The 25,869-nt window shown below is 37.0% G+C and overlaps 1 protein-coding gene across 2 annotated transcripts in view; it reads left to right on the forward strand.

Annotated features, from left to right (window-relative positions):
- Positions 1–25,615, forward strand: part of LOC105471071 (gypsy retrotransposon integrase 1) — a 42,684-nt gene extending 17,069 nt beyond the window's left edge. Inside the window, exons 5-8 of one of the 2 annotated variants that reach the window (XM_011723440.3) lie at positions 5,993–6,184; positions 6,284–6,460; positions 6,943–7,228; positions 15,453–25,609. In XM_011723440.3, coding sequence (XP_011721742.1) covers positions 5,993–6,184; positions 6,284–6,460; positions 6,943–7,228; positions 15,453–15,727 — 930 coding nt within the window. In that variant the 3' untranslated portion in view covers positions 15,728–25,609. Of the gene's footprint in view, positions 1–5,992; positions 6,185–6,283; positions 6,461–6,942; positions 7,229–15,452 lie in introns of both variants that reach the window. The other variant, XM_024789499.2, reaches the window with a different exon arrangement.
- The last annotated feature ends 254 nt before the right edge of the window (positions 25,616–25,869 follow it).

Below are 25,869 nucleotides of genomic sequence, written 5' to 3' on the forward strand. Positions count from 1 at the left end.
GGGCAACAGAGTAAGACCTTGTCTCAAATAATAATAATAATAATAATAATTAATAATAATAATAATTATGATTGACAGGTAAAGGGAGACTTAAATAAATGGAAAAATACATTGTGTTCATGAATAAGACTATTCAGTATTGAAAGGTACTTTTTCCCTTGTCCTGGCCTTTTCCCAGTTAAAATTAACCTGAAAGGATAAACAGGGGAGAATATATATGAAAACTTTTTATAAGAAATATAATAAGTACTAGACTTAAGGCATATGTTAAAACTTTTTGTAATTGACAGGGTACATGTTTAAGAAAAATCAGAGATAGCCAGACTTGGTTCAAAGCATCTTTGATGGCTCAGTGCAAAAGAAATATCTAAAGTTATATTTATTAAGTAGATAGGACATATCATGGCACCCCAGGATTATTCCCAGTTTTCATAATTCTCTAGGAGGACTCAGCATATAGTCATATTCATGGCTAAGATTTATTCAGCAAAGAGAAAAGACACATTGGGAGAACCAGGTACAAGTTTCTAAGATCTCCTTCCCCAATAGAGTTACACAGGACATGTTTAATTCCTTTAGCAGAGTTGTGACAACACAGGGAAGCTCACTAGAGGCTCAGTGCCTAGGGTTTTTATTGGGGGCTGGTCACATAGGCACCTTCTACCTGGCATGTACAAAAATTTCAGACTCTTAGAAGGAAAGATTGTATTTGGTCTTATAACCAAAACCTAAGCTCCTAGACGTTAGCCAAGGTGCAACCTTGTAAGCAGGCCTTTCAAAGAATAGCAGTCACAGATCCGCTGTGTTAATATGTTAAAGTTAACTGTCAGGTTAATTCTTTTCTTCACAGGTCCATCCAAACAACTTAATAAGTATTTATGTTGTAACCACTTAGTAGGAATTTAAAATACTCATAAATTGAAAGAAATATATTTTTGTGTCATTCTTTTTTTTTGAGACAGGGTCTCATTCTGTCACCCAGCCTGGAGTGCTGTGGCACTGTCTTGGCTCAATGCAACCTCCGCTTTCCAGACTCAAGTGATCCTGCCACCTTAGCCTCCCAGCTAATTTTTGTACCTTTTTTCTTTTAGAGACAGGTTTCACCATGTTGCCCAGGCTGGTTTCGAACTCCTGAACTCACACGATCCACCTGCCTTGACTTCCCAGAGTGCTGGAATTACTGGTGTGAGCCACCACACCCACCCCTTTCATTTCATTCTTAACCGTAATTACTTGCTAATGGGTAATGTGTACCTGTTGACCACTGCTTACCTTCTCAGACCTTGGAATCATATTGTACACTGCCACCCTCATTTCCTGTTTCACACTGATTTTTACATAGTAACTGCTTTTTATCACAGCATTCGATGAAGAAAACAGTTCTGTAAAGATGTGATGTCATCAAATGAATTGTAACCTGATCTAATGTTGAAACTGAATGCCTTAAACTGGTAGTTTTCATGGTGTCCAACAGATGTTAAGGGGTAACTTAGCACAAAGTTTGGTAACAGTGCTTTAAATGATAAAGCTAGTGTCACAAATGTGTCTAGTAGAGGAGGAACATGTAATTAATTAACAGGTAACAATTTGCTAATTGTTTAAAATTATTTCTGTAATATGATTTTAGAATCTAATACCAAAAGAATTTTCAGGTAAATTAAAGAATTTTAATTTTTAAAGTAGAAACAGAAAAAAATATATTTGACTTTTAATCTCTAGAAATGGAGGTCGCATTCTAAACCTAGGAACAGTGGTATAAACTTCAATGGAAAAAGATTAAATTTGGCTGCATAATAATAGGAGATTTATGTGGTCATTTTGTAAATGAAGGCAAGGTAGTCTTGCCTGCCTTGATTGACATAGCAGTGGTCTGTGCAGTGTAGTACGTAAGGCAATCCAGTCTGGGGGAAGACTATTGGAACTTCTACTTATATTTTTTTAAATCCAAAAAATAAGAAATGAAGCTTTATTAATAATGTATACAGATTGATAATAGCATCCTGACTCAATCAACAAGACAGCTATGTCACACATACTATATGAAGGTATCCTGAAAGAAAAGTGAGAATCCACATGTTTCCTCACTCATACTTTTGCTTTCAGCAGTTGAAAGAAAATATGGATATCATCTAGCATTCACCACACTACTCACAAAATGGCCAGGGAGCTTAGAGTGTTGCAGTGAAAGCAGATAATACTAAAAGGCAAACACCCATCAACCACAAGAAAATGATAGTGCTGGCACGTCTACGTAACTTCCAGCTCTTAGTTAGACACAGCAATGAGATGAATACAAATATTAACTATAGTAGTCCTCATTTATCTGCAGTTTTACTTTCTGAGGTTTCAGTTCCTATAGTCAAGTACAGTCCAAAAATATTAAATACAAAATTCCAGAAATAAACTATTTATATTTTTTTTAATTGCTCACCATTCTGCGTATAGTGATGAAATCTCATGCTGTCCTGCTCTGTCCAAATGGGATGTGAATCATCCCTTTGTCTAGCATATCCTCATTGTATATTCTACTCCCTCCCCATCATTACTCACCTTGTAGCTATCTTGGTTATCAGATCAAATGTCCTGGTTAGTAGTGTTTGTATCCAAGTTACCCTTATTTTACTTAAGAATAGCCCCAAAGTGTAGGAGTAGTGATGTTGGCATATTGTCAGTCGTCCTATTTTATTTTTAGTTGTTAATCTCTTACTGTGCCTAATTTATAAATTAATCTCCATCATAAGTGTATATGTATAGGGGAAAACATAGTATAGATAGGGTATGGTACTATCTGCAGTATCAAACATTCACTAGGGGCCTTGGAACATATTCTCTGAAGATAAAGGGAGACTGCAGTTATCAGATCTGATAGGAAATTAGCCATCAAAATTCAAAATTATTGAGAATACTCTTGGAAATATTGGTTCACTTCCACTTTTATTAATGAAGAGCCTTACCCTAAGTGCATATAATGTTTCAGGGTATTTGCTAATGATAATATGAAGTCATTATGATTAGCTAGCAGGTTTTCCAGTCGTGTTTAAAGTCATCTGGTAACCAAACCACGACTTGGAAAATTTTACTAAAGGTAACAATAGGGCCAAGTGTGGTGGCTCATACCTCAGCTTTTTGGGAGGCTGAGGTGAGAGGATAACTTGAGACTATGGGTTCAAGACCAGCCCATGCAATATAGCAAGACTCCATCTCTACGAAAAAAAAAAAAAATTAATTAGCTGGACATGATGTTGTACACCCATAGTCCCAGCAACTCAGGAGGCTAAGGTGTAAGGATTGCTTAAGCCCAGGAGGTCAAGGCTGTAGTGAGCTATGATTGTACCACTGCATTCCAGTTTGGGTAACAGTGAGACCCTGTCTCCAAAAAAAAAAAAAAAAAAAAAAAAAGTAATAATAGGCTGTGCTTGGTGGCTCATGCTTGTTGTAATCCTACCAGGCAGATTGCTTGAGCCTAGGAGTTTGAGACTAGCCTAAGCAACATGGCAAAATGCCATCTCTACAAAAAATACAAAAATTAGCCAGGGGTGGTGGCTCACACTTGTAGTCCAGCTACTTGGGAGGCTGAGATGGGAAGATCGCTTGAGCCCAGGAGGTTGAAGTTGCAGTGAGCCAAGATCATGCACTCTAGCCTAGGTGACAGAGTGAGACCCAGTCTCAAAAAAAAAAAATGTAACAATAAATATTTGCAGGCCTATTTTATGAGATTGCTTAAACAAAAAAGGGACATATGATTGGGAAAACTTGTTCTTTTTGCTGTGATTAAAATGGCTTCACTATTACACAGAAAGTATAACGATGATAGTACAGAATGAACTCTTGTCAGCAAATACTGAAACAGAAAACACTGCTAAAGATTATAACCTAATACACAATGTAGGAGGTTTATTGTATACTTGAATAAAAATACAGATGTTTCTTAGAGTATTTGCTAAATTGTTTCAATAAAATGCACGAAGAACTTTTTGTAAACCTCTGAAGGAAAGAAAATAAACATATTCAGTAGAAAAATTAATTTTTTTACAATGTCTTACAGAAAACTAGAATTGTAAGAACTGATGGAATATCTGGTTTGCTGGTTGGGGGGCTGATAGGGTAAGATAGGATAAGATAGGATAAATGATATCATTTGTCAAGATACCATTTCACAAATGGATTCCCTGGATCATTTCTAGGCAACCTTTTGAAACAAAGAAGGTAAAGCCTTTTTCAAGGGTCATTTAAAACCATTGATCAAGACTCAGATTGAAGCTGACCCAAATGACACCTATTCTCTGGGATTTGTTTCTAATTATTTTTGAATTAAAAATAGGCATCCTGAATTAGTATGTATATCAGCTAGGAAGTGTATTCAATCCAAGTAACAGACTGTCTTTCCCTATCCCAATATAATAATATGTGTTATATATATTAAACCAATTGGGAGTGATTAAGAGTCACTCCTATTGTATTCACAATATGGCTGCCAGAGCACATGCCACAATGCCTACATTTCAGTCAGAAAGAAGGGAGAGAGTATTGGGCAAACAAAACTAGTACCAGCTGAGTTTGCCTAACAACTTTTTGGCTAGAATTATGTCACATGACCACCCCTACCTGCAAGGGGGTTTGGGACATGTAGTTTTCTTTTTGTTGCTTTCCGCTCTTGTATTAACTTTGCTTATTTAGTTATTCTGATACTACTGGTCTGAAATACTCTTTTTTTAAAAGACAAATTTATGAGCCAAAGGTTTACTCAACTAAAAATAATAAGGAAAAAAAGTCTGAAGGGTGAGGTAGGAAAAAAACATTATTTTATATTTAACAGGCTTACTGTTACAAGTTTTGTAAACTCATTTTGGTTTCTTTTAAGCGTTGCACTTAATATGGTAACACCAATAATAGTAGTTAAAAGTTATAAAATGCTTATTATTGCCAATAACTGTTTTACATGCTTTTTAAACATTAACTTACGACCTAGTGGGTTGTTTTTGAGACACTGTCTACTGAATTAAAAAGTTACTTGAGGGCTGGATGCAGTGGCTCATGCCTATAACCTCAAAACTTTGAAAGACTGAGGTGGGTAGATTGCTTGAGTCCAGGAGTTTGAGACCAGCCTGGGCAACATGGTGAAACTCCATCTGTACAAAATATTTAAAAATTAGCTGGGCATGGTGACACATGCCTGTAGTTCAAGCTGCTAGGCAAGCTGAGGTGAGAGGATTGCTTGAGTCCAGGTGGTGGAGGCTGCCCTCCAGCCTGTGCAACAGAGCAAGACCCTGTCTCCCACTGCCTACCCCCACAAAAAAAGAAAAAAATTAAACTCAAAGTTAGTGTTAAGTTCTCTTCTCCTGTTTCCTTGTTGTATGTGTGTATTTGGCAAGGCACTTAATCTCTCAAAGCTTCAGCATCTTACCTTTAAAATGAAATTAATAATACCTCAAAAACTTGTTGTAAGGTTTAATGACAATAATGTAAAGTGTCTAGTGTGATGATCAGCATGTAGTAAAGACTCAATAAATGGTAACCACTATTTTATACATGAAATTTTACATATTTTCATATAGAATGTTATGGTCAACAAAAAAGCAAGATTCAGCCAGGCATGGTGGCTCACACCTGTAATCCCAGCACTTTGGGAGGACAAGGCAGGTGGATCACAAGGTCAGGAGTTCAAGACTAGCCTGGCCAATATGGTGAAACCCCGTCTCTACTAAAAATAATGAAAATTAGCCGGGCTTGGTGGCGCGTGCCTGTAGTCCCAGCTACTTAGGAGGCTGAGGCAGAAGAATCGCTTGAACCTGGGAGGCAGAGGTTGTAGTGAGCTGAGATTGCGCCACTGCACTCCAGGCTGGGCAACTGAGCGAGACTCCATCTCAAATAATAACAATAATAATAATAAAAATAAAACACAAGATTCTAATTCTTTTGAAGCTTTTTTTAAGTCAGTGGAAAAATAAAACACAAATTTTAAAAAGCCAGCTTTGTTTTATATATTTTTCAGATCAATATTGAACTGTACAGATTGTTTGGCATAAAGCAGATTGTAATTTCTCACACCTCTGGAACTGTTAGTCCAATGGAAACTACACCTAGCACAATCAAAGCATTTCTCTCCAAACACTGTGCTGACCACCCAAACAACTGGGATGATCACCTATCAGCTGTTTCATTTGCCTTCAATGTAACTCACTTGGTACGTGCCTTTTTATAATTCTGTACTTCTGAGTTATGACTATTTATTGGCCAGATAAATGTTTTATTATAAAATTGACATTTATTTTCTTTAAAATAGGAACCTACTAAAAATACACCATATTTTCAAATGTTTAGTCGAAATCCTTATATGCCTGAGACTTCAGATAGTCTTCATGATGTGGATGGTGATAATACAAGTATGTTTGCCAAAATTCTAGATGCAATTAAAGAAGCTGATGAAATAATGGAGAATAAGACAACTTCACTGGGCCAGGTGATTCTATTCAATAGAAAAACTATAATCTAAAACTTTATAAAGTTATATTTATTTTTTAAATTTCAGCATATACATGTGTGCATGTACACAGATACGCATACATACTTGCCATAATTTTTTATCCATCAGATTTTTATTGTCTTGATTAAATAGTTTACTAGCTATGACATGCTGAGAGGCAATAATGAGAAAGCTATGGATTTTGGAATCAAGTAGAGCCGGATTCAAATCTTTAGTCTTAACTGCTTTTGAGTTGTTTGACTTTGGCAAATTCCTTAACCTATCTTAGTTTACCTTCTATATAAAGTAGGGGTTAATAATACTGACTTGGAAATGTTGTTTTAAGAATTAAATATAATTCATGCCTACCTTTTAGTAGCATCTCAAGTAACCATTTTGTTGTAATATTCTCATTGTCTACATTTACCTTCAAGATATTATAGCTCTTCCATCTCTTCTTTTTCTTTTTACACTTGTAGATGGAGAACAACAATTTGGATGAACTAAATAAAAGCAAGATCATTGTTAAAAAGAAACCCAAACAATTAAATCCATTTCATTTAAAAGTGGGTCATGAAGTTTTAAGACAAAGGAAAAATTGGTGGAAGGATGGTCGTTTTCAATCTGAATGGGTTGGTCCTTGTGTCATAGACTATATTACAGAAAGTGGATGTGCTGTCCTGAGAGACAATACTGGGGTTAGACTGAAAAGACCTATCAAAATGTCCCACCTTAAGCCCTACATAAGAGAATCCAGTGAACAAGGTAAATATTTGTCACTTCTCTACATTTTTATTGCTTTGGGTAAGGAGAAAAGTTAAAAATAACAGAAACCTTTCTCCCCTCTTTTGTTATGTTTTCTTTTCCCTTCTTCATAAAATTTGTTAGCTATCCCAGGTAGTCTGTTTTATTACAGTGTCTCTTCTGGAACTGTCAGGCCTGTGAGAATTTTTTTTTTTTTTTTTTTGAGACGGCGTTTCCCTCTTTTTGCCCAAGCTGGAGTGCAGTGGTGCGATCTCGGCTCACTGCACCCTCCGCTTCCCAGGTTCAAGCAGTTCTCCTGCCTCAGCCTCTGAGTAGCCGGGATTACAGATGCGTGCCACCACGCCCGGCTAATTTTTTGTATTTTTAGTAGAAACGGTATTTCACCATGTTAGCCAGGCTGGTCTTCAACTCCTGATCTCAGGTGATGCACCCGCCTCGACCTCCTGAAGTGGTTGGATTACAGGTAGGAACCAGGGCGCCCAGGCATTTTTATTTTTTATTTCTAGTATGTTTTTCATAGTTTATGTGGGAGATACTGAACTTGTTTTCTTCTGAAGGAAAGATAACAGCTTAACATCATCTCTATTTTTGCTTTCTCAATGTTTTTTTTTTTATTATTTTTTTTTATTTTTTTGAGACAGAGTCTCACTCTGTCCCCCAGGCTGGAGTGTGGTCGTGTAATCTCAGCTCTCTGCAACCTCTGCTTCCTGGGTTCAAGCAATTCTCATGCGTCAGCCTCCCGAGTAGCTGGGATTATAGGCACATGCCACCATACCCAGCTAATTTTTTGTATTTTTGGTAGAGATGAGGTTTCACCATGTTGGCCAGGCTGGTTTTTAACTCTTGGCCTCAAGTGATTTGCCTGCCTCAGCCTCCCAAAGTGCTGGGATTGCGTGCATGTGCCATTGCACCTGGCCTCACAAATATTGTTAGTCACTTCGTGCCTCTTTTTGGTGTGAAAAACAGCACCTACGATCATTAATGCCAGAAGCAAACATACTGTCCAGAATCCAGTTGTGAGATAAATATTTGGGTACTTTAAAAATGCCATTAATTTTTAATATTGCTTTGTAGATAGTTAGGTCATGGTTGGGGGCCAGGTGTGGGTGTGGAGTGGGGTATCCTCAGAATGCTATAAGGTGCTGTAAGAAGAGGTGATAGCACTCTGTAAACAAGTTATACTTGCCCCTAAATTTGACTGGTTCTGAACAGTCAAGATACCTTGTTCTCTGTAACTCTTTCTTTCATAGCCTAGTTAAGTGATGTTTTTGCCATGGCTTTTAGATTATGTTCCCTGCTTTATCAAGGCTTTTATTTTGTCCTAATGCATCTGCTTCCTAGAGCTTCTCTGAAGTGGATAACTGAGAGGGAGTTAATGGGTAACTTAGCCAGATGAAGCATTAATGTTATTTGGATATAAGTAACATTTAATGGAAAATATATTTATAACAATATAAACAAGTTGTATGACAGGCTTTAGCAAATATTAATAACAAAAAAAGTAACAACAACAAATAACCTACACTTACCCTATGCCTTTTCTTAAGATGTAAAACCCTTGTGGGCTGCTTAGTAATGATAGCTCAACTCTGCTTCTAATCTGGGGTACAACTCTCATGTTAAAACCTCTTAGTACCTTCCCTTCTTGTGACAGACCCAGTTGTTTAGTCAGTAAACTTATCTTAAACTATGTTCTAATCCTGAAAACTCACAAGTGCTTTCGTCTCTTTGTTAGAAGATAAAAGCTTGCATTGTTTGTGCCTCTTCTCAGTTCTGAGCTACCTTTAATGATCTCTCTCTTCTGCAAGTTAAGTAGGGAAAAAAAGGTTATACAAGTACATGTTGTTCTGTCTTCTTTAGCATGATTTTCCCCTTAATATTTGACATTCATGATTTGCTCACTTCTAATTTGTTAACCTTCTTTAATACAAAATTTACATTTAAAATTTTGCTAAACCAGGATCCATCAACATTTTGTAATTTGTTTTTAAGAAAAGAGTTTCTCAGAAAAGAAGTCAAATATTGTGCTTCTTCTGAACATTTCAGAACTCAGTGTTTCAGAACTCATCTCTGTTTGAGAACAGTCTCTAAACAGAGGCAGTATAATATTTGCCTCATACTTGAATTCTTTGCACAAGTTTCTTCCAGTAATATAAGGATAAGTAATATTGCAATATGACTACTGGTGTATGCATAAGGAACTTAAGACTAATAAATGAATCTGTTTTAGTTTTTGTTAACCAAAGGAACTACTGATCCGGTCATCCTAGAATCTGGTTCTTACTACTTGATCCTTTTTTTACATTTTTCTCATTTGTAGAAATTCAAAGTAGGTGTGATTTCTACCATCTTTTTCCTCTATATTACATATTTTCTTGAAAATCTTTTCCATGATTTTCTTGAAAATGACCTCACAAATTGATTTTAAAGAGTCCTTGAGCTGAATTAAAGCAAACAAAATGATTTTGAATAATCATTGAAATTTTTATTTGACATAAGTTTCGGTATGCTATAGCCAAAAGAACTATAAATTTATTTGTCCACATTTGTCATTGCTGCTCTTTGCTAGGCTTGAAATTTCATAGCTGTATTAAAGACTGTCTAAAGTAGATATACTTCTGTTGCCAACTTCTTATCCATTCTTATCTAGAACTAAATGTGGAGTGAGCACATTCAGTACTAGTTATATAATATTTGTCATTGCTATTTTAAGCAGGCCTGTTTGTTTTTTTGTGTAGTTCATTGCCAAGTGCTTTCTCAGACTATTTGGACAAGAAATCTTAAAATACCGTAGTGTCTTTTTGTAATCATAATGCTCCTCTTTGAAAGGAAAATTAATCTGACAGATTTTGCATAGTTTTGAATTTATTTTTTTTGTGATATATTTGGGCCTGCCTCACCCAAGATTTTAGCCTGATTTCCCTTCACAGTTGAAAGCCCCATTTGTGAAATGATTTTCATTATTGTATAAGTTTCTTCTTGTTGCCGTAACAAATTACTACAGATTTAATGGCTTTAAAACAACACACGTTTATTATCTTACAATTCTGAAGGTTAGAAGTTCAACATAGATCTTACTGGGCTAAAATCAAGGTATTGGCAGTGTTGTGTTCCTATCTGGACGCTCTAGAAAAGAATCCATTTTCTTGTCTTTTCCAGCTTCTAGAGGTTACCTTCATTTCTTGGCTTGTGGTCCCTCTATCTTCAAAGCCAACAATAGTGGATTTAGTTTTTCTTACATCACCTTACTCCAATCTCCTCTTCTGCCTCCCTCTTCTGTATTTGAGGACCCTTGACCTTTGGCCTGCCCAAAAAGTCCAGGATTATCACCCTATTTTAAGGTCATCTGATTAGCAACCTTAATTCCATCGCTACCTAAATTCTCCTTCGCCATTTAAGGTTATATATTCACAGGATCCAAGGAGTAGTATGTTGACATCTTTAGGGGTCTATTATACTGCCTACTACAATTATGATCTGCATTCATGAAACAAAGCAAAGCACAGTCTCTATAGTATCAAGTCCATGATCTTGACGTTATTATTAATATAGTTTATGCAGAGAGCCTTTCTTTGGCCTCTTAGTTAATATCATTTTTTCTTTCTTTCTCTCTTTTTTTTTTTTTTTTTTTTTGAGACAGGTTCTTACATGGTTGCCCGTGCTGGAGTGCAGTTGCACAATAATAGCTCACTGTAGCCTTGACTTCCTGGGCTTAAGCAATCTTCCCACATCAGCCTACCAAGTAGCTTGGAATACATGTATGCATCACCATGCCTGGCTGATTTTTTTATTTTTTATAGAGACAGGATCTTACTATGTTGCCCAGGTTGGCCTCAAACTTCTGGGCTCAAGCAGTCCTCCCACCTAGACCTCCCAGAGTGTTGGAATTACAGGTGTGAGCCATTGTGCCCAGTCCAGTTATATAATTTCTAAACCAACAGTTATTCAGTTCTCTATTGACAGTATTAGTTATTATAATGACAGTGATGTAGTATCAAGTTATAGTTATTATTTTGTCTTGAGAAAGGATATACTAGTATGGCAGCACATTCTAATAGTTTGAGGATTATCAGACCATATATAGGAGTAGTTTAGTCACTTTAAAATAAGAAAAGTAGTCTGAAGCCTTTATCTTTTTTTTCTGATTGAAGAAATAAATTAATCCAAATCAGACTTTTTTGAAGCTGTAATTTTTATTTATTTTTCTCCTTAGGGAAATTTAAAAATTGATTTCTTTAATCTATTATTTTTACTCCTTAAAACAACATTAAGGCTGGGCGCAGTGGCTCATGCCTGTAACCCCAGCATTTTGAGAGGCCGAGGTGGGATTGCCTGAGCTCAGGAGTTTGAGACCAGCCTGGGCAATATACTAAAACCCCGTCCGTACAAAAAAATACAAAAATTAGCTGGGCATGATGATACGCACCTTTAATCTTAGCTACTTAGGGGGCTGAGGCAGAGGATCACTTGAGCCTGGGAGATTGAGCTGCAGTGAGCCAAGATTGCACCACCACTGCACTCCAGCCTGAGTGACAAAGTGAGACCCCATCTTTTTTTTTTTTTTTTTTTTTTGAGATGGAGTTCAACTCTTGTTGCCCAGGCTGGAGTGCAGTGGTGCGATCTTGGCTCACTGCAACCTCTGCCTCCTGGGTTCAAGTGATTCTCTTGCCTCGGCCTCCCAAAGTGCTGGGATTATAGGCATGAGCCACCACGCCTGGCTGAGGCCCCCTCTCTTAAAAAAAAAAAAAACCCTACAATAAAAATGAGTATCAAAACTGCTGATTAACACCTTCCTGAAATATCTTGAAAATATTTTAATTTCAAAGAAACTAAAGACTTACTCATTCAGTCTTGTCAAAACTGTGATGATGCTTTCATCAAACAGATGTCATAATCATAATTAATAGAATGAGAAAAAATACTTAGTGAAATGTATTATGTTATGTAACTGACTGGAAAAGACCTTTAACGTGATATGTTTGTTTACTCCCCACCTCTGTGTTTTGAGGGCAAAAAGTTTAATCATGTTCTTTTCTATATCCCTAACTCAGGATTGTTTTAGATTAGTGCTGTCCAATAGATTAATAATAATACAAGAGCTATGTAATTTAAAATTTTCTAGTAGCCACATTTTGAAAGGTACAGAAATAAGTGAAAATAACCTTAATAATATATTTTATATAACCCAGTATCCAAAATATTATTTGTTCAACATGTAAGGCCCCAAGAGTCTCTTTTCTGATTATCTTTATTGAAATTAAAGAGCATTTCTCTTAGCTCCACTAGATTTAGACCATAGTAGGAGTTGAAACACATTTAACCTTGCAAATGAATGAGAATTTTTTTTCTAAACAAGCAGGCCTTTGACATATTCAGAGTAGTTTTCTATTGTGTATAAAGTGATTTATGTAGAATTTGCTGAGTGTAGTCCTTGTTCTCTACAGTTTTATTACAATAAGTTACTTTAAAGATTAATTTTTTTACAAGAAAAAGTGTGTGTGTGTGTGTGTCTTATTTTACTTACATACAAAAGCTCTCCTCTTAAAATCAAGTGAGGTTGGTAATGTCCATTTGTTTCTAACCAGTGTAACTAGGAGGTACTCAAGTTCAAGGTCTCTGAATCCATTTCAGCAAATTAAAATGATAATTTCTAAGAGCTTTACATCTAGGCATATTTTTTCCCTATTGACATATGTTTACTAGACATATTTTTCTAAAATAGTCCTACTTCATCTGTATGGAAAAACTTTTACAGACAGAAAACCTCCCAGTTAATCCTCTGAAAGAGTCTTTAGACATTTCTTAAATGCCTGTGGTATCTGCCATCACTGATAACTTTGCAGGAGTGTACAGGCCTTGAACCTATGGAATTCTCCATGACTTAGTAGAAAATTTCATCAGCAACACTTTTACCCTACCTAACCTTTTAAAGTTCTCTTATAAACTACTTCTTAGCCTTTTCTAGTATTAACAGTAGGGTAGTTGCAAACTTTGATGTTAAACCTCTAGCAACATACTCTGAAAGTGTTTTGAGTTTATTGATCATGTTTTCTTCCCTCTTGCTGTTATTGGGTATAACACATCTCATGTGTTGTTTTGTCGTTGTTGAGAAAGAGTCTTGCTCTGTCACCTAGGCTGGAGTGCAGTGGTGCAATCTCACCTTACTGCCATCTCCACCTCCTGGGTTGAAGCGATTCACCTAAGCCTCTCAAGTAACTGGGATTACAGGCACATGCCACCATGCCTGTTTTTGTATTTTTAGTAGAGACGGGGTTTCGCCGTGTTAGCCAGGTTGGTCTCGAACTCCTGACCTCAAGTGATCTGCCCACATCGGCTTCCCAAAGTGCTGGGATTACAAGCATGAGCCACTGCCCAGCCGCATGATTTTTTTTTTTTTTTTTTGTCTTTCAGTATTATGGGCAGAATAAATGACCATACGAGCCCAAGCCCACTTATGCCATCTTTTGGTAGAGAGAATAGCTTTGTGTGATCTATTAAAGTTTGTAAATTGAAAGTTGTTAAATGCATGAACTTCTGGGATTGAAATAGGTTCAGTGAGCTATTTGTAATAATGTTATGAGGATGAGTAGAGTTGGATTGATTTTTCAAAATATACTGGCAAATTCATCTGTTCTGAGACACTTAATATACTAGTAAATTCATCTGTTCTGAGACATTGGTCTCTAATCTAAACAAGCATTTAATCTTCCTTTCGCTTTTTTTATCTTAAAATTTGAGGGCTCCTTAACCCATTAACATCTTCAGGAGACCAACCTAGGCAACACAGTTAGCCAGGCATGGCGCCATGTGCCTATAGTCTCAGCTACTCGGGAGGCTGAGGTGAGAAGGATCACTTGAGCCCAGAAGGTCAACGATGCAGTGAGCTGTGATCATGTCATTGCACTCCAGCCTCGGTGACAGAGCAAGACTATGAATGAATGAATGAATGATAAGTAAATAAAGATAAATATATCTATATCTATATTCTGATGTTTTGGGGGAACATTTAGAAAGAGAAGGCAGGGGTCCAGGAAGTTAATCAGCTTTGGTAAAAGAGTTTCTTATAGTAATGGATTGAAATATCAGATAGGGAGGAATCCTTTTATACATATTAGTCTGTATATAGAAGATTTGCCATCAGTTTAACATTCATTTTAAACATTTTTTTCTTGATGGTGATGATATATTTGCTCAATGTACAATAAAAGACAAGGAAGACTCCCTGTCAGCACTTCAGTATGGCTTAGGTAGACCTTAAAAGTTCCTAAGAGTTTTGGTGTCAAATTAGATTTAAATAAGCTAAGCTTTTTACGCTACTCCATCGCAACCTACTTTCTTACACATTGTCACATAAGCCTGAGTTGGCATGTTGTTTTTAACTTCATACTGTAACAATTTGATATTATTTTTCCAATATGGGTTTTATAAAGATTAGAAAATTATGTCAACTTGTAAATGCAAGGATTTAATAATTATATTTGTTAAAATAATTTTATGACCCTATTAATTCACCCAGAAATGCTTTACAGAAGCATATTAAAGATAACATTATCAAAAATAGTTTTATAATTTTTTTTTTTTTTTTTTTTTTGAGATAGGGTCTTAGTCTGTCACCCATGCTGGAGTGCAGTGGTGCCATCATGGCTCACTGCAACCTCAATCTCCCAGGCTCAAGTGATCCTTCCACCTCAGCCTCCTAAGTAGCTAGGACCACAGACACCCTCAACCACACCTTGCTAATTTTTTTGTATTTTTTGTAGAGACGAGTTTTTTTTTTTTTCCGCCGTGTTAGCCAGGCTGATCTCGAACTCCTGGGTTTAAGCAATCCACTGGCTTTGGCTTTGGAGTGCTGAGATTACAGGCGTCAGGCACTGTGCACAGCCTTATAATTTTATTTTTAATCTATACCATAATTTTCACTCCTATCCTGTGTTTCTCATACATACATATCTACCAAAGACAGGTCGAGGGAATAGAAAAATGGCTGTTTTAAAATCCTTGACCTTTCCTGCATTTTTTATGTATGAACTGTCAAATGTATATGTCATTTTTTTTTCTTCTTTGACATTCATATTTATTTAGTAGACCGTAGAACTCCCTAGAAGTTAATCTTGATAGTTAATTTTTATTACTTGGGATTTTATTCCTCACTTAAAATTGTTTAATTAAAAAATATGCTTAATTATAATTCTAAAAGTCAAATGTATGATTTTTCTTGTTTCAGAAAGTCTTTATCTCTTGCAAGGATCAGTAGTGGCAGATCATGACTACATTGGATTACCTGAAATTCCGGTTGGAGCATATCAAGCAAATATTCTGGTAGAAGATGCAACTATTGGTATAGTTGATAATGAATTACTGACATCAAGCAAGGATCGTGAACTATTAGAATATAGAAATACGAAAATCTCTCCATTGATAGACGATCATAGTACTCTTGAAAAGCAGACTTTCAGTCTGTTGGACTCTTCAAACCAGGTTCTTGAATACTTAAGTTAGTAAATACCAAAATTTATTTAAAGTGCTTGTTTAGAATGTATAAATTCTTAATGATATTCATTAAAAAAGGTTGTATAGAAGAAGTATCTTGACACATTCTTAATGACTAATTTCTGAAGGTTTATTTTATAGTTATTATCTAAAATTGTGCCACATTTGAATATCAGTATACATATGTATGAAGGCAAAGGAACATGTAATATATAGAATTCACTTCTTCTTCTAAAAAGAGAACAGGCAAAGCACCCCTACTTCTTAGGAAATAAATTCCAGCCCAAATCTCTCAAACCTTTGTATGGTTTTGGTACCGTTTCTCAGTTTTAAATTTTCTGAAATTCTCTACCTTTTAAACAGTAAGTTTGAACTACCTTGAGTGGAATTTATAAATATTGAATCAACTGTAACAATGAATGAAATGAAGCTGCTTTCTGTTTCATTAGAACTTCTAAAAACAAGATTGTATGGAAAAATATTGGATTATTTAATGAGCTTTCACAGGATATTGGTAATTTCAAGTTATCTAATTGGTTAGATAGGGTCAGGATTAGGGTCTGAAACTACGTATTGGTTGGGAAGCATTTGTTTATTTTCATACTATATATTAAAGATAAAACCATCAGCCAGGCATGGTGACCCACACCTGTAATCCCAGCACTTTGGGAAGCCAAGGCAGGATGATCACTTGACCCCAGGAGTTTGAGACCAGCCTGGGCAACACAGGGATTCCCCATCTCTTCAAAAAATGTTTAAAAATTAGCTGGGTGTGGTGGCACATGCCTGCGGTCCCAGCTACTCAGGAGGCTGAAGTAGGAGCATTACTTGACCCCAGGAGGTCGAGGCTGCAGTGAGCCGTGCTCATGCCACTGCTCTCCAGCCTGGGTGACAAGGCAAGACCTGTCTCAACAACAACAAAAAAAGTGTCCATTAAGAATTTTTTTCTGCAATCAAAAAACGTGAAATAACCAGTGTCAAGATTTTAAACTGTAATTTCTATGCTATTCATAAATATAGAATAAATATTGTTCAATAAATACTTATTCTAAAGCACTGTGAAAAGAACTGTGGGAAGTAAAAGATGAGTCAAATGTGTACCTCATTCTTATAAAGGACTTACTGTCTGGTAAGTAATAAACTATGTAAGCCATGTACAACACAAGTTAAGGCATGCTAAGTTGCAGAAGGCAGGTGTAGATAATGTACTTAGGGAGGCAAAAAAGAGAGAAGTTGTTTTTACATATGAAATTTGTGTTTATCCTTATGGAAGAAGGATCATTTAAGCTTGACTTTGAAGAATGTTTAGGATTTGGTAAATGGATACAAAAGAATTAGGGGAGAAGTAATACACAGAAATGGAAAAGTATTTTAATGGTTCATAAAAGGGCAGGGCTTCTTGTTGTCTACACTTCCTCGGATATAAAGTAAAGAAGCAAGATGAGGGATAAAGCTGAAAAGGTAAGTGGGAAGCCTTATGGAGACCTTTTAATACTATTAAGGATTGATATGTGTCCCTCCCAAAACTTGTGTTGAAGTCTTAACCTCCAAGACTTCAAAATGTGATCTTATTTGGAAATGAGGTTGTTGCAGGTGTAGTTAGTTAAGATGAGATCATATTTCAATAGGGTGGGTTCTAATACAGTATTACTGGTGTTCTGATAAAAGGCGGAAATTTGAACACAGACTCAAGGAGAATGCCATGTGAAGATAAAAGCAGAGTTTAATATGATGCTTCTGTAAGCCAAGAAATGGCAAAGATTGCCAGAAAACCACCAGAAATTAGGGGAGAGGCATTGAATACATTTTTCCTCATTCCTCAGAAGACCAACCCTGTCAATACCTTATCTCAGACTTTTGCCTCCAGAACTGTGAGACAATAAAATTCTGTTATTTCAGGCATCCAGTTTGTGGGACTTTGTTACAGTAGCTCTAGCAATAATACAAATGCCTGGCTAAATTATTTCTTTTCTGAGAGCAAAAACTTTGTATAGGAAAGTGTCATAATCAGAACTGTGTTTTTGGAAGTTTAATCTGGCAACTAGTAAAGAATAGGTTAGAAGAGGAGAAAACAAGGCATGGAGATTAGTTGAGAGGACTTTGCAGTGATGATGAATAATAAAAACCTAAACTAGGCCTGTAGCATTGGTAATGAATACAGTCTGTCTTAAGATCATTACAGAATATCTCACATATTTTATTTCACAACCATACTAGACAGTGATGTGATATCAAAAATGGAGACCTGGGATATTCTGATTACTCATTTAAGAAGAAAGATTTTGTTTAATATAGGCGAAAGGAAAAGTGTTTAGTGTAGGGTGTGAATCTAGGACCTCATCTTATACCACAGACCAAATAAACTTCAAACAGAATTCCAGGAAGAAAAAAAAAATTTTTTTTTAAAGTATAATTGTTTCAAACAGTGCTACCTATCCTGCTTTCCTCAGCAGAACAAAGTTTAGAAGAGAGTCATATTAGAACATCTTTTTGATAAATATAAGTGGCTGTCTTTTTCTTAGCTCAAATGAAGTAACTTCTTTTTAATGATTATCTGACTCAAAATCAGCCTCTTTTCCCCCCATTTCAAGAAGGTGATTCGTATTGAGTCATTTTAAAATAACCAACTCTAAACATTTTTTTTTTTTTAATTTTTGCTTCTCCTAAGTAGTGTCTCATTAAACATTAAACTTTTATCCTATGTTTACTAGTCATGTTAGGCTAGATTATTCTGTGTCTGCAAACCACTGCCAAGATCTTAGTAACTTAACAAAGCTTCATTTCTTGGACTCCCCCACGTATTTCCCTTTGTTCATCAAGGGCTTTTCTGCATTTTCATCACCACTTCTGGATGTGGGGCCATGGTTCCCCATCTCTGGAATAACAGGTCACCATGACAAGGGAAGGAAAACATGATGAACTGAGCATTAGATCTTAACAGTTGCTGCAAAGTTATGCACATCTTTCCTACAAAGGAGAAACATAGCTACACAGTACTAATTGGTATGGGGTTTCTTTTTGTGGTGACAACAGTGTTCTAAACTTAGTAGTGATGATTTCATAACTTTGAATATACTAAAATCTACTGAAATGTACACTTTAAAATGTACTTCAGGTAGGCATCCACAGTTCCAGGCTCCAGGCCAGTCCCTGTGGCTCAGGGTCCAGGTCTTCCCCAGTAGACTCCAGAGGCAGGCTGGCCCCTGAGGACCCAGGTATCAGGCCAGCCACCCATAAGGACCCCACTAGATTGCCCACCATGAACCTCTGGACTGGCAGACTGGTGAAGGACTTTCTCTGCCAGAGCCAGTCTATGAAGACTGGAAGAGGTGCCTACTTTTTTTAATGTGCAGATGCCAACACAGACTGCAAGAATCATGAATAATCAGGGAAACAGGATGCTACCAAAAGAACAACAACAAAAAGCACCAGTAAATGACCATAAAGAAATGGCCATCTAAAAACTGCCTGAGAAAGAATTCAAAACAATTATCTAAAACAAGCCCAATGAGCTACAAGAGGGCACAGACAACCAGCCAAAATCAGGAAATTTACATGAAGAAATTGAGAAGTTAGAGAGAAAGCATATTTAAAATTAAACTTTAGAGCTCAAAAAGACAGTAACTGCACTGACAAATTCCATAAAGAACTTGAAGAGCATACTTGATCAAGCAAAATAAAGAATCAACAAGCTCAAAGAGCCCTTGAAATTGCCTTGTTAGAGGAAACAAAAGTGAAGAAAGCTTATGGGCCTTTGAGACGCCATCAAGTAAACAAAAATGTGCATTATGGGAATTCTAGAAGAAGCAGAGACAGAGAAAAAGGAAGAAAGCTTATTAAAGACATAAAGACAGAAAACTTCCCAAATCTGGAGACTGAAATGAACATCCATATCTAGGAATCCCAAGGAACCCCACATAGATGAAGTATAAAGAAATCTCCCCTGAAACATTGAACTTGAAAAGTTTCAAGTTCTCAAACTTTTAAAGCAGCAACAGAAAAGTAACTTAATACATGCAAAAGAACCTTCATAAAACTATCAGCAGATACCTTGCAAACCAGGAGAGTGGAATGATATATTTAGCCAAAGAAACTCAACCAAAAGTCCTATACCAAACAAGGCTGTTCTTCATAAATGTAGAAGAGACAAAAACTTGCCCAGAAAAAAAGCGGTGTGGGAATTTGACACACTAGACCTGTCTCACAGAAAATTCTAATGGGAATTCTTCAAGTTGAAATAAAAGATGCTAGTTAACAACATGAAAACATATTAAAGTATTAAACTTAATGTAAAGGTAAGAACATAGTCAAATTCAGAATACTGTAATGGTGGTATGTAAATTGCTTTTACTTCTAGTATCAAAGTTAAAAGACAAAAATATTTCTTAAACTAGCTACAGTAATGTGTTAATGGATACATGTTATCTAATGACATTAAGATATTAATAACAAAACATGGGGAGAGAAGAAATTTAAAAAGTGTAAAGTTTTTGTATGTAATCAGAATTAAGTTGTTTTCAGCTTAACATAGACTTATGTAACTATAAGATATTTTAGATGAGCATCATGGTAACCACAAAGAAAAAAACCTGTAGTAGATACACAAAAGATAAAGAGAAAGGAGTCACAGTATACTGCCACAAGACATTGTTATATCACAAAGGAAGACAGAAAGAGGAAGAGAGGGAAAAGGACCTACAAAACAGTGAAAACAATGAACAAAATAGCTGTACTACATCCATAACTATCAGTAATTACTTTAAATGCATTAAATTCTTCCATCAAAAGAGTGACTAAATGGATTAAGAACAACAAGCTCTAACTATGTGGTGACTAGAGGGGACTTCAGATTAAGGATTCACATAGACTAAAAGTGACAGGATGGAAAAAGATATTCCATGCAAATGGTACTCAAAAGAGAGCACAGTGGCTACACTTACATCACACAAAATAGATTTTAAGTTCAAAGCTTTCACAAAAGACAAGGTTATTATATAATGGTAAAGGGGTCAATTCATCAGGAAGATACTAGAATTGTAAATATATATATACACCCAACATTGGAACACCTAAATATATAAAGCAAATAGTAACAGAATTAATGAAGAAATAGCAATACAATAATAGTTGGAGACTTTAATGCCCTCCTTTCACTAATGGATAGATCATCCAGGCAGAAAATCAACATGGAAATAGCAGACTTGAACAGCACTATAGACCAATTGGACCTAACAGTATATGCAGAACATTCCTATTCATTAGTAGCAGAATACACATTCCTTTCAAGTGCATACAGGACGGTCTCCAGGGTAGGTCATGTTAAGCCACAAAGCAAGTGTTAATGAATTTAGGAAGATATTAAAAGTATGTCAAGTATCTTTTTTGACTCAAGTGGTATGAAACTAGAAATCCAAAATGGGGAAAACTGAAGAACGTGCAAGTATGTAGAAATTCAACAGCATAACTCCTGAACAACCAATGGGTCAAAAAAGAACTCAATACTGAAATGTAAAAATATCTTGAGACAAGAGGGAAACAAAATAACCAGAACTTATAGAGCAAAAGCAGTTCTAAGAGAGTAGGTTATAGCATTCTTTTTAAAGAAATAACCTGACTCTACACCTCAAGGACTAGAAAAAGAACTTAAGCACAAAGCAGAAAAAAAAGGAGATAAATGACAGAGCAGAGATAAGCATAATAGAGAGTAGAAAAATAGTAAATGTCAATGAAATGAAGAGTTAGTGTTTAGAAAAGATAAACTAAATTGATAAGCCCTTAGTGAGACTAAGAAAAAAGAGAAAAGATTTAAAATTATAAGTGTAAGAATAAATATGATCACTGATATCAGCAAAATAGAAAGGAGCATAAGACTCAACTGTGAGCAATTATATGCCAACAAATTGGATAACCTAGAAGAAATTGATAAATTCCTGGGAATATACAAACTACCAAGATTGAATCATGAAGAAACAGAAAGTCTGAACAGAGCCATATAACAAGTAAAGAGATTGTGTCAGTAATCAAAAACCCTTCCAGCAAAGAAAAGACCAAAACCTGATGACTCCATTGGGGAATTCCACCAAACATTTAATAAAGAATTAACACCAATCCTTCTCAAACTCTTCCAAAGAATTGAAAAGTAAGAAACATTTCCATACTCATTGTGCAAAACTACTGTTATCCTGATACCAAAGCTGGATAAGGAAACTACAAGGAAAGAAAATTGTGGGCCAATATTCCTGATCAACATAGATGCACGTATTCACAACAAAATACTAGCAAATTGATTCCAATAATACATTAAAAGGATTATACACCATGAACAAATGAAAGTTATCCCTGATGTGCAAAGATACACGTGTCTCAATATACACAAATTAATAAATGTGATACACCACATGAATAGAATTGAAGGATAAAGTTTTATGATCACCTCACTCAATGCAGAAAGAGCATTTGACATAAATATTTTTTCATCATAACATCTTTCGACAAATTAGGTATAGAAAGAATGTACCTCAACGTAATAAAGGTCATGTATGATAAGCCAAAACTAACATCATACTCAGTGGTGAAAATCTGAAAACTTTTACTGTAAGATCAGGAGGAAGACAATGGTGCCCACCCTCACCACTACTATTCAATATAGTACCATTGTTTCTCCATATCTGCAGGTTTTGCATCCATGGACTCAACCAATCATAGATGAAAAATATTTAAACAATAATATACAATAAAAAATACAAAAAAACCTATTTAAGATTTACATTGTATTAGTTATTACAAGTAATCTAAAAATTAAACTATACAGGAGGATATGCATAGGTATTTGCAAGTTCTGTGCCATTTTATATAAGAGACTTGAACATCCACAGATTTTTGTTATCCTTGAGGGGTCCTGAAGCCAATCTCCTGCAGATGCCAAGAAACAACTGTATTAGAAGTCTTAGCTAGAGCAATTACTCAAGAAAAAGAAAAAGGCATCCAAATCAGAATGGAGGAAGTAAAATTATTTGTTTGCAGATGGCATGATCCCATATATAGAAAATCCTAAAGACTCACCAAAAGCTGTTTGAACTAATAAATTTAATACAGTTACAGGATACAAACTCAATGTACAAAAATCATTATTGTTTCTCTGCACTAACAACCATCTGAAAAAGAAATCAAGGAAATCTTATTTACAATAATGCAAAAAATACTTTGGAGGTGAAAGTTCTGTATACTGAAATCTATAAAACATTGAATAAAGAAATTGAAGAATGTGCAAATGAAAAAGTATCCCATGTTCATGGATTGGAAGAATATTTAAAAGTTCAGATACCACAAAGTGCTTGACAAATTCATTGCAATCCCTGTCAAAATTTCAACAGCATTTTTCACAGAAATAGAAAAAGCAATTCTAAAACTTGAGTGGGACCACAAGAGAATGAATAGTCAAATCAGTCTTAAGCAAAAAGAACGTAGCTGGGATTAGTGAGGCCAGGATGGCCGACTAGAAGCAACAGCAATTGGAGGCATCAATTGAAAAGAACCAAAATAGCATCCGAATCCTGCAGTGGCAAATGAGGTATCCAGGTTCTGTCATCAGGACTGACTAGGTAGCTGGCATGACCCATGGAGATGAAGGAAGAGCTGTGTAGTATGGCAGCCCACCTCAGAGCCACACGGGACCGGGGAGCCCTCATCCCCAGCCAAGGAAGGCAGTGAGTGAGCATGCTACCAAGCCTGGCGAACCATCCTTTTTCCACGGAACTGTACAACACCACTGGGGCCTTGGGTTCCAATGACAGAGCCATGCAGATTCTCAACAACCACTCAGCTAGAATCTGCCTGCTGAGTTCCTGAGGGGAGGGGCAGCTATTGCCACTGCAGTGACTGTCTGTGGTCTAAGCCATCTGAGCTCCTTGGGGGAGGGGTGGCAGCCAACACTGTGGCTGCTAGCTACCTAACACACTAAGCTCCTTGTGGGGAAGGGCAGCAGCCATCACTATAGCTCCGGGCTGCACTTACCCTGCTGGAGCCAGGGAGACTGGATGGCTGGACCCAAGAGGTATCCCCACAGCCCAGGACACCGGTTGTGGGAGACCACTGCCAGATTGCCTCTTCAGGCCAGACCCTGATACATCCCTCCTCCCTGGGCAGGACCTCCCTGCAGGAACTCCAACAACTCCAGCCCAGGGCTCACGGACAGAACTCTGACCTCTGTGGGCCCCTAGTGGAAGGGGTGGCCATAATCTCCATAGACCAACAGACTTAGTCTTTCCTCCTGCTAGCTTTGAGAAATCCAGGCAGCCCACACGAGTGGGTATTCCCTCAGCACAGCACACCCCCCTCCATTAAGAACAGCGAAATTGCTTTGTTAAATGGGTCCTGCTTCCCATGCCACCCAACTGGGTGAGACCACCCCAACAGGGGCTGTCAGACACCCTATCCAGGAGCATTCCTATTGGCATCAGGTCAGTGACCCTCAAGGTCTGAGATCCCAGAAGAAGGAGCAGGCACCCATCTTTGCTGTTCTCCAGCTTCCTTGAGTGACATCTCCAGGCACGGAAGCAAAACAGATGACTAAGGCCTGAAGTGAGCCACCAGCAAACCACAGCAGGCCTACAGAAAAGGAATCTGACTGCTGGAAGGAAAAACAACAACAACAGCAACAACAACATCAACAACAAAAGTCCCCACAAAAACCTCATCCAGGGGTCAGCAGCCTCAAAGACAGAAACCAGACAAATCCGTGAAGATGAGAAAGAATCAATGAAAAAAAAAATGCTGAAAACCCAAAAGACCAGAGTGCCTATTTTCCAAGTAATTGCAACATCTCTCCAGCAAGGGTGCAGTACTGGATGGAGGATGAGATGGATGAATTAACAGAAGTAGACTTCAGAAGGTGGGCAAGAACAAACTTTGCTGAGGTAAAGGCTCATGTTCTAACCCAATGCAAAGAAGCTAAGAACCTTGATAAAAGGCTGCAGGAGATGCTAACTAGCATAACCAGTTTAAAGAGGAATATAAATGATCTGATGGAGCTGAAAAACACAGCACGAGAACTTTGTGAAGCATGCACAATATCAATATCCAAGTCATTCAAGCAGAAAAAAGAATATTAGAGATTGAAGACTATCTTGCTGAAATAAGGCAGACAGACAAGATTAGAGGAAAAAGAATGAAAAGGAACCAACAAAACCTCTGAGAAGTATGGGACTATGTAAAAAGACTGAACCTACAACTGATTGGAGTACCTGAAAGAGATGAGGAGAGTGGAACCAAGTTGGAAAATACACTTAAGGAGAACTTCCCCAACCTAACAAGACAGGCCAACATTCAAATTTAGGAAATACAGAGAACCCCGCTAAGATACTCCACAAGAAGATCACCCCAAGACACATGATCATTAGATTCCCAACGTTGAAATGTAGGAAAAAATGCTAATGGCAACCAGAGAGAAAGGCGAGGTCACTTACAAAGGGAAGCCCTTCAGACTAATAGCAGACAGATCTCTCAGCAGAAATTCAACAAGCCAGAAGAGAGTGGGAACCAATATTCAACATTCTTTAAAAAAAAGAATTTTCAGCCCAGAATTTCATATCTGTCCAAACTAAGCTTCATAAGCAAAGTGGAAATACAATCCTTTCAGAGAAGCAAATGCTGAGGGAATTCATCACCACCAAACCTGCCTTGCAAGAGCTCCGTGAAGGAAGCCCTAAATATAGAAAGGAAAAACCAGTACCAGCCACTGCAAAAACACACAAAATATAAAGACCAATGACACGATGAAGAAACTGCGTCAACCAGTGTGTAAAATAACCAGCTAGTATCATGATGACAGGATCCAATTCACACATAACAATATTAACCTCGGCTGGGTGCGGTGGCTCATGCCTGTAATTCCAGCACTTTGGGAGGCTCAGGTGGGCGGATCACGAGGTCAGGAGATTGAGACCACCCTGGCTAACACAGTGAAACCCCATCTCTACTAAAAATGCAAAAAATTAGCCAGGCGTGGCGGCGGGCACCTGGAGTCCCAGCTACTTGGGAGGCTGAGGCAGGAGAATGGTGTGAACCTGGGAGGCGGAGCTTGCAGTGAGCCAAGATTGTGCCACCACACTCCAGCCTGGGAGACTGAGCGAGACTCCATCTCAAAAAAAAAA

Source organism: Macaca nemestrina, chromosome 6 (assembly GCF_043159975.1).
Source record: "Macaca nemestrina isolate mMacNem1 chromosome 6, mMacNem.hap1, whole genome shotgun sequence".
Lineage (NCBI taxonomy): Eukaryota > Metazoa > Chordata > Mammalia > Primates > Cercopithecidae > Macaca > Macaca nemestrina.